The following is a 10,000-nucleotide window of genomic DNA, read 5'->3' as shown; positions in this document are numbered from 1 at the left end:
TAGTTTTTATTATAGGCTAATATTCCACTATTCCACAAGGATAGGTTGATAAGTTAACAAAAACAGGAAGGAAGAAATAAAGCATTTGAAATGTATCCCACAATTCCACTAAGAGGCATATTGAACTACTGTATTGTTTACATGTTTTTTTCTGCATGGGTCAGCCATCATGTTGTTGTTTGGTGATTTGCTCCTTTACTACACCCACTTCTGAGCAAACAAGCCATATAGGTTGATCATGTAGCCTACTGCTGTCATAGCCTACTGTTCTTTCTTCCATAAAATAACTTTAATTCATATGGTTAACTCTATTATCCTTTCTACTTGTCCCTATAGTCATAGTTCATTTCGGGCTCATCATTTTCAGCGGGGGACTGGCTGATCTGCTGCTCAGGCTACTTTTGTTTTTAGGCCTAGGCTAGGCCTACTGCATACACAGATCAAGCTTGAGTTTTGTTATCAATATTTGCATAATATTTGCAAAGTCTATGAATAGCCATATTGGATGATACCAAAATGCTAATATTTTAATTCATTTAATATGTTACTTGCGAATAGGTTGACAACGCTACAACGTCCAGTAGGTTATTAGCCCAGTTACGCCATTATAATCATGGCTATCTCTCTTTACCAGTTGCCACTTATGTCTGTCCTCTTCAAAAAAAATTGGAAGCATGGCACATTTGGCAGCATTTCCCTCCAATACTTTTCATCTTATTTACCCAGCCTTTGACCTGGGGTGCCTTCGGGAAACAATGGACTTTTAATTGGGTTCCGGAGGGAACTGGCCATGTGCAAGTGGGAAGCGGGGGAAGCAGGGCGATCCTGATCAAGTCCGTCCCTATATGTACCTCTTAGTTCGTCCCTATACAGTATGTACCTCTTAGTTCGTCCCTATATGTACCTCTTTGAATGTGTTTACTGTTAGTTCATGGAGGAACATTACTATTTTGTCTTAGAGTCTGTCTCGTGAATTATGTGTTAATTGTTTGTTTTGTCTACCCCTGCAATTTAGAATGGTGCTGGCCACCTGCATATATGTTCATCCCTCTGTTAGTCTAGAGTGGAGTCTAGTGTTGTCTTGTGACGTCTATAGTAAAGTTATTATGACTGCCCTGCAGCAAAGCGGCAGTCATATAGGTTTAGTCAGATTTTTTTTTTTCACATGGCCAAATTTCCGTCAAGGATTCCCGGGACACTGAAAGACCGGGGTACACGAAACTTGGTGGGCATGTAACCCCACATGGATAGCATGGAACCATCGTTTTTCGTTTTGATTTGTAGCCCCCTCCACTGGACTGGACCCCCCGAAAGGAGGGAAGGGCAGACACAGTTTTCTGTGAATATCTCCTAAACCGTAGAGTTTAGGAGGACCACCTTTTTTTGTATGTTGATCTCAAGGGGCCATGTCAACCCATTCCATAACCACTCATTTCATATATAGCGCCACCTAGTTAAACACAAAAAAGTAAAAATGAGCTGTTGTAATCGCAGGTATCTGTGACCTAACAAAGTAAAAACTGCACAAAATTGGAAGTGTAGGATCATTATGACACCCTCTGAATGCACGCAAAGTTTACTGTACATCACTCACTCACTCTCTTGAGCACCTTGCCAGGCACACATAACTAAGGACTATGGCTGGACTACTGTTTGCACATTGGACTTTCTTAATTTAACTTATATAGTGTATTTAGTTTTTGGCTGGACTACTGTTTGCACCTTCACCATGACACTCACTCCCTTTAGCACCTCACCAGTCCCGGCCCTGTCACTACAAGCGTCTTATGCTTGATCACCCTCAAGCACATTGGACTTTCTTAATTTAACTTATATAGTGTATTTAGTATTTAGTTTTGTTAGTTTTCTTATCTGTCTTATCTTCTACTGTCTTTATTGTACAGTGGAGTTTAGTTATATGTTTATACTTACACTTATGTTTGCCACTTCTGCTGTAAGTGCATGTTGTGTGTGATGTCTGTATGCTACCGAGACCCTTGAATTTCCCCTTGAGGATCAATAAAGTATCTATCTATCTATCTATCTATCTATTATGACACCCTCTGAATGCACGCCAAGTTTCATGGAATTCCGTTCATGGGGGGCCACACAATAAATTAATTTATGTTACTATACACCAACTGGCCTGTAGGTGGCCGGAGACAGTTTTCTGTGAATATCTCGAGAACCGTAGGGCCTAGGAGGACCACCTTTTTTTTGTATGTTGGTCTTAAGGGGCCATGTCAAAAGTCAAAGTCAAAGTCAAAGTCAAAGTCAGCTTTATTGTCAATTTCTTCACATGTTCCAGACATACAAAGAGATCGAAATTACGTTTCTCACTATCCCACGGTGAAGACAAGACATATTTTACCAATTTAAGTCCACAGACAAACATAACATTCAAGTAAACAAAAAAGTAAGTAAATAAGTAAATAAGAGGGCACATATAATAATGAAAAAATAAGAGCAGCAAAATTTGGTTGAAATTGTGCATGGACAGTCAATAAAATACTAGTGCAAAGTAAGGCCAATAAAAGGCTTGGGTAGTTCTGTTTGACCTAAGTAATAAAGAAAGTGGCATAGTGGTGCAAGTTATGTAAGAGCAGCAGAAGTGTTGTCAACCCATCCCATTACCACTTTTTCATGTATAGCGCCACCTAGTTAAAAATTAAAAAGCAAAAGGTCTTTTCATCACAATATCTCTGGCTGACATGGTCAAAACTGCACGAAATTGAAAGTGTAGGATTATTATGACACCCTCCGAATGCATGCCAAGTTTCGTGAACTTTCGTTCATGGGGGGCCTTACAATAAAATAATTTATGTGTACATTTAGTGACTGTACACCAACAGAGTTTTCTGTGAATATCTTGAGAACCTTAGGGCCTAGGATGACCATTTTTTTTCGTATGTTTGCCTCCAGGGGTCATGTTAACCCATTCCATGTGCATAAACAGATACACACGCACACACATACATTCATAGTAATACTATGTATGACACATACTCACACAGTAGACATATGTACGCATGCATGCACATGCACATGCACACACACAGGCACATACACAGGCACACATACACACACACATAAACATAAACATGTACACGCAGACATGCACACAATTCAAGAATTTCTCAGAATTATGAACAGGCAAGATGGGGGTGGGGTTGTATAAAATGAATTTTACATGTGAAATCTATGAACTAATCATGTTTTGGTACTTGTTGTCTAGCAGATACCAGTGAGAACTGGGTGTGCATAATGCAGTTTAGTGAGACAGTTAGAATCATATATGCCTTTCAGCGTGATTTATTTTTGTGGAAAAAATGTGCTGGACTGGGCAGCGGTCATATTTTGTACCGCTCTGCGGTACATCTAGTTTAACAGTCTTCGTGTGGACCTAGCCGTGACTTTAGCTGAATTACTTATTCATTTTTTGCTACTATTATACTTGTCTTACTATTATACTTTTCTTACTATTATACCTTTCTTACTATTCTTACTATTATACTTTTCTTCACAAGCTGCACATGGACTTTTCATTTGCTTGCTCTTATTTTGCACTAAATTAAATCCAGTTTCTGCACTTTGCCACTACTGCCTCTCTGCTTCTGTGGACAAGCCCCAAACTAGATGGAAACTCGAGGTAGTTTCGTCACAGCGTGCATGAGTGTGTGTATGTGTGTGTGTGTTTGGAGCCTGGGCTATTGTGTGTGTGTGTGTGTGTGTGTGTGTGTGTGTGTGTGTGTGTGTGTGTGTTTGGAGCCTGGGCTATTGTGTGTGTGTGTCTGTGTGAGTGACTGTGTCTGTGTGAGTGTGTGTGCGTGTGTTTGGAGCCTGGGCTATTGTGTGTGTGTGTCTGTGTGTGTGATTGTGTGAGTGACTGTGTGTCTGTGTGTGTGTGGTGTGTGTGTGTGTGAGTGTGAGCGTGTGTTTGGAACCTGGGCTATTGTGTGTGTGAGTGTGTGTGTGTGGTGTGTGTGTTTGGAGCCTGGGCTGTCTACAGAGACCGTGTCTTTATGGTGTATTCAGGGCACAGGCAGCTAGCGGATGGTGAGGAGATGTTTGCTGTATGTGACAAAAAATGTTTTAGCTTAAAATGGCGTAACATTACTTAGAGCACCTTTAATGTGATGAAGTGCGATTGGCTGGGATGTAGTGGAGGCTAAACGCAAGTAAACACAGTTTATCCACCTCTGAAATATCAGAAATAGATTTTATCCACCTCTCAAAATAGTTTATTCACCAAATGCAACTTTTAACAATCAAAAACTACACTGTATTATCCACATTCAATATGTACACTCATCAACACTCTAGGATCCATTTAATACCACTGGTATTGTTATAAATGTCGAAAAATAACCTCCACCATCATCAAACATGTTCTGAATGCCTTTTTAAAAATATGATACCGCATGGCGCAGTCCACCTCACCGAGATCACACTCCACCCCTGGCGATTGCAGATTGAAGTGCAAAGGAGTTTCGCGCACAGACATAACTATGCAAGTCATGTGTATAACACATAACACACCACACACACACATACACAAACACACAGACACACACAGACACACAGATGAAGGGTGATTGCAGACACACAGACATTAGAGATTCATAACTATGCAAGTCATGTGTAATACAATACACACACACACACACACACACACACACACACACACACTGATATGCACACAGAGACATTAGATATTCATAACTATGCAAATCATGTGTAATAGCTGTGAACAGGAGTTTATCACAGTTCAGGAGTTTATCACAGGAGTTTATCACAGTAAATGCATAGCAGTAAATGCATAGCAATCGAAAATCAAACTCTAACTTGCTGAAAATACCAAGGTCCTTGGTGGATTATCTATGACATCCGATTCAACACTGTTGCGTACAATAACTCCTGTGTTTTATGGGGGTAGGGCAATTAAACAGAAGACCGGTAAAGAGCATCTTCACCAATAATAATAAAAAACAGCACACAGTTGTAAACAATCTACAAAATAATAATAAAAAACAGCAGACAGTTTACAATCTATAAAATAATAATAAAAAAACAGCAGACAGTTGTAAACAATCTATAAAATAATAATAGAAAACAGCAGACAGTACACAATATATAAAATAATAATAAAAAACAGCACAGTTGTACTCAATCTAAATAATAATAATAAAAAACAGTTGTACACAATCAGCTGCACGCGTACCAAAGCCTCCCGAGAATTTTTGATTTTGATCTTTTACTTTGTTTTGTTTGTTTGTTTGTTTGTTCTTTTATCCTAAGTGCTCTCTGATTGGTTGTACTCTATCCTAAGTGCTCCTTCATTGGTTATACTCTATACTAAGAGCTCTCTGATTGGTTGTACTCTATCCTAAGTGCTCTCTGATTGGCTGTTTTTTATCCGAAGTGCTCTCTGATTGGTGTGTGCTGGATCCTCTTCCTCCTGCCTGAAGTCCTTGGCGCGAGCTACCTGCACAGCCTGCCTGTATATGGTATGTGTGTGTGTGTGCGTAATGTGTGTAATGTGTGTGTGTGTGTGTAATGTGTGTATGTGTGTGTAATGTGTGTGTATGTGTAATGTGTGTAATGTGTGTGTGTGTATATGTGTGTGTGTGTAATGTGTGTGTATGTGTATTGTGTGTGTGTGTGTGTGATGTGTGTGTGTGTGTGTGTATGTGTGTAATGTGTGTGTGTAATGTGTGTGTGTATGTTCTCAGCAGATGGCTGTGCGTGTGTGTGTGTGTGTAATGTGTGTGTGTGTAATGTGTGTAATGTGTGTGTGTGTAATGTGTGTTTGTGTGATGTGTGTGTGTGTAATGTGTGTGTGTGTTCTCAGCAGACGGCTATACGTGTGTGTGTGTGTAATGTGTGTGTGTGTGTGTAATGTGTGTGTGTGTGTGTAATGTGTGTGTATGTGTAATGTGTGTAATGTGTGTGTGTGTATATGTGTGTGTGTGTAATGTGTGTGTATGTGTATTGTGTGTGTGTGTATGTGTGTGTGTGTGTAATGTGTGTGTGTGTATGTGTGTAATGTGTTTGTGTAATGTGTGTGTGTATGTTCTCAGCAGATGGCTGTGCGTGTGTGTGTGTGTGCAATGTGTGTAATGTGTGTGTGTGTAATGTGTGTTTGTGTGATGTGTGTGTGTGTAATGTGTGTGTGTGTTCTCAGCAGACGGCTATATGTGTGTGTGTGTGTAATGTGTGTGTGTGTGTGTAATGTGTGTGTGTTTGTGTAATGTGTGTGTGTGTTCTCAGCAGACGGCTGTACGTGTGTGTAATGTGTGTGTGTGTGTAATGTGTGTGTGTGTATTGTGTGTGTGTGTAATGTGTGTGTGTGTAATGTGTGTGTGTAATATGTGTGTGTGTAATGTGTGTGTGTGTGTGTGTGTAATGTGTGTGTGTAATATGTGTGTGTGTGTAATGTGTGTGTGTGTAATGCGTGTGTGTAATATGTGTGTGTGTAATGTGTGTGTGTGTGTGTGTGTAATGTGTGTGTGTAATATGTGTGTGTGTAATGTGTGTGTGTGTGTGTGTGTGTGTGTGTGTGTGTAATGTGTGTGTAATGTGTGTGTGTAATATGTGACCAGGCGTGGCAAAACCAGGCACATGTCTCCCCAGTGACATTTTGAGTTATTCACAGATTCTGAAAGTGTAGTTTCAAAGCTATCCAATGATGTCTCACTCATGGAGATCTGATAATATTTGAATAAGTTGTGGTCATTTTAATGTATACCCCTCTGAAAACCTTTTACTGTGAAAACTGGCCTAATAGATTTGCAAATTCTCACCTCACCTGAGTCAAAGGAAAGACAATTGTGCTCATTTGCATCTCATTGAGATGAGCCCTCCTCTACTCTCCTCTGTAGCTCTTCCCCTACTGGTGTCATGTGACACCTGGATCTGCTAGCCTGCAGGGCAGAAAGAATTGTAGTGTTGTTAATATTGATGTAGTGTTATTTTCTTTAGGCACTTCACTGGACTTAATAATCAGAATCGGAATAATCAGAATTAGAAGGTGCTTTATTGAAATGGAAATGCTTTTATTACAAAAGGCCCTGAATAGCATGCATTAATACGCAGGGTAAGATGTTACAATCCCATAATCCAAGGTATAAACCACATCTAGTTCCCAATAGAAGACCCAATAACATACACATACAACAAGCAGGATTGCAGAATGGAAGTCAATATGAATCCGATAGAAAAATAAGAATAAAGATCCTATACACTAGACAATAAGAAAAGTCAAAGTCAAAGTCAAAGTCAAAGTCAGCTTTATTGTCAATTTCTTCACATGTTCCAGACATACAAAGAGATCGAAATTACGTTTCTCACTATCCCACGGTGAAGACAAGACATATTTTGCCAATTTAGGTCCACAGACAAACATAACATTCAAGTAAACAAAAAAGTAAGTAAATAAGTAAATAAGAGGGCACATATAATAATGAAAAAATAAGAGCAGCAAAATTTGGTTGAAATTGTGCATAGACAGTCAATAAAATACTAGTGCAAAGTCAGGCCAATAAAAGGCTTGGGTAGTTCTGTTTGACCTAAGTAAGAAAGAAAGTGGCATAGTGGTGCATGTTATTTAAGAGCAGCAGAAGTGTTGTGTTTTCAGGACAACAACACCAAGTTGTAAAGTGTACAAGTGTGCAAGTGTGCAAGTGGAGTAGTGCAGGCGGCCATTTTGGGTCCAATGTCCAGGATGTTATGTAGCTGAGGGTGGAGGGGGGAGAGGAGGGAGAGAGTTCAGCATCCTTACAGCTTGGTGTATGAAGCTGTTGGTGAGTCTGGTAGTGCGGGAGCGCAGGCTTCTGTACCTCTTCCCAGAGGGCAGTAGATCAAACAGATTGTGAGCGGGGTGACTTGCATCACTCACAATCTTGGTCGCCTTGCGGGTGAGGTGGGTGGTGTAAATGTCCTTCAGGGAGGGGAGTGAAGCACCAATAATCCTTCCAGCTGTGTTCACTATGCGCTGCAGGGCTTTCCTGTTGTATTCAGTGCAGCTTCCCCCCACACAGCGATACAGCTGGAGAGGATGCTCTCAATGGTGCCTCGGTAGAATGTGGTCATGATGGCTGGTGGAGCACTTGCTCGCCTGAGTTTCCGCAGGAAGTACAGGCGGCGCTGAGCTCTCTTCGCCAGTGATGCAGTGTTGGTGGTCCAGGAGAGGTCTTCACTGATGTGCACCCCCAGGAATTTGGTGCTGCTCGCTCTCTCCACCACAGCACCGTCGATGGTCAGTGGCAGGTGTTGGGTGTGACCTCTCCGGAAGTCAACAACAATCTCTTACTATGAAGATACTATGAAAAAGATACTAAATAACAAACAAGGTCCACATGTGTGAGGCTGTGTGATAAGTGTGATAAGGGTGACAGGGCAGGGACTGACCCTGTGGTACAGGAGAGTTCAGGTATTATTTGGTAAAGTGCAAAAAAGTAAGGCAAGACAGTGCAGTTTTAAGTCAGTAGACTTTGGAGGCAACACAATAAGTCAGAACCAGAGTGAATTTAGTCCAGGCTGTTGGAGGGAGGGAGAGGCTGTGCATAAAGGCTAACATAGCAAGGAAAGACTGTCAACAGGGGGCAGAACCGCTGAATTGCGCAGTAACTGAAATTCCACATGTTCTGCATCACAGTGACTTTTTGCAAGCACCACACATGGTCTCTTGGCATCAAAGCTGTAAGCAAATAACAGGACATTTTAAAAATGGCTAACTATTTCTCATAAAACACCATCATCAACCAATTATTTTTCATATGAACACAATGTGAAATAGGGCTGCAGCTATTGATTCTTTTTGTAATCGATTAATCTAGCACTTTATCGATCGATTAATCGATTAATCGGATATTTTTTTTGTTGCATTTTTAAACAACCAAAACAAATAATGGATAACGAAAATGACATGGCTGTAAAATGATCAAGCAATTGGCACAGAGGTATTTATTCTAACTCCAACATCAGGCTACAAAACTAAGCCCATTTATTGCAATTTACCCATTTAGTGTTTATAAGTGCCAGTGCCAACAATTAAATAATGTTCAAAATGCTCTCTGTAAAATTGCAGCCTCTTGTGCATGACTTAGCGGGGCGAACAAAGCTGTCCATACTATGTTGTGAAGTGCTGGGAGGGAGAAGAGGGAAAGCAATTTAATTTATTAAGTTTCATGCTGTAATCTAGACCTGTCATCAAAGTAAATAGGCCTATCTGTTTTATGTAGATTTCTACACCTGCAGCACTTACCATTAGGCTACTAACAAATAATTTTACTATTAGGCTACTAAAAAATAATTTCTGGGATGAGCCTATTTGCTATGGTAACCTAGCAACCTGTGCGCGTGTGTGTGTGTGTGTGTGTGTGTGTGTGTGTGTGCACGCATGCGGTGCGTGAGGGAAGATGAGGGTGCATGCATGTGTGTATAAGAAGGGGTTCTTTTTTAGGCATACTGTCTTGCAATTGAACGTGAATAAGTTACTTAAAAACATCAAAGCTAAACATTATATCACGACATCGCTACAAATACAGTATGTGATTAAAATCAGCCAACATCAATGTAGCTAGGCTATAGGCTACGTAAATAGATGATAGATAGGCTAGATTGATAGATGGCCTACTTTATTGACGCTTGGTGAAACAGCATGGAGTGGATGTTTTCGGTTCAGATGCTTGTTCTTTTCCTTTTTGAGTAACGATCCCAAAACTACTTAAACTTCAGACATTCTCTGCCATTTATGGACATCTTGACTCCGCCATCGCGCCAGCTAAATTCAGAATGTATCACGATTCACGCGCTAGTGGTGTGCTTCCTGAACAACGGTCCGTGTGGAACAATCAGATCCCTGCGCGTATAGTGCGCGTCATAGGAATTTAACGAGGCTTCAAGGCAGGGTTTTTGCCTCGAGTAATTTTTGTAATCGAGTTATTCGAGTAACTCGATGAATCGTTTCAGCCCTAATGTGAAAGTTTCAATATAAATA

The 10,000-nt window shown here is 40.5% G+C and overlaps 1 protein-coding gene across 2 annotated transcripts in view; it reads left to right on the top strand.

Annotated features, from left to right (window-relative positions):
* The window catches only part of LOC121685957 (interleukin-1 receptor type 2), a 28,475-nt gene that overhangs the window by 3,143 nt on the left and 15,332 nt on the right, over window positions 1-10,000 (top strand). For both annotated transcript variants that reach the window (XM_042066809.1, XM_042066808.1), the window contains exon 2: window positions 5,423-5,507. In XM_042066809.1, the coding sequence (XP_041922743.1) occupies window positions 5,423-5,507 (85 nt within the window). The remainder of the gene's footprint in view (window positions 1-5,422; window positions 5,508-10,000) is intronic.

This window comes from Alosa sapidissima, chromosome 2, assembly GCF_018492685.1.
Source record: "Alosa sapidissima isolate fAloSap1 chromosome 2, fAloSap1.pri, whole genome shotgun sequence".
In the NCBI taxonomy this organism is placed as follows: Eukaryota; Metazoa; Chordata; class Actinopteri; order Clupeiformes; family Clupeidae; genus Alosa; species Alosa sapidissima.
This window is presented reverse-complemented; position numbering and strand designations above follow the sequence as displayed.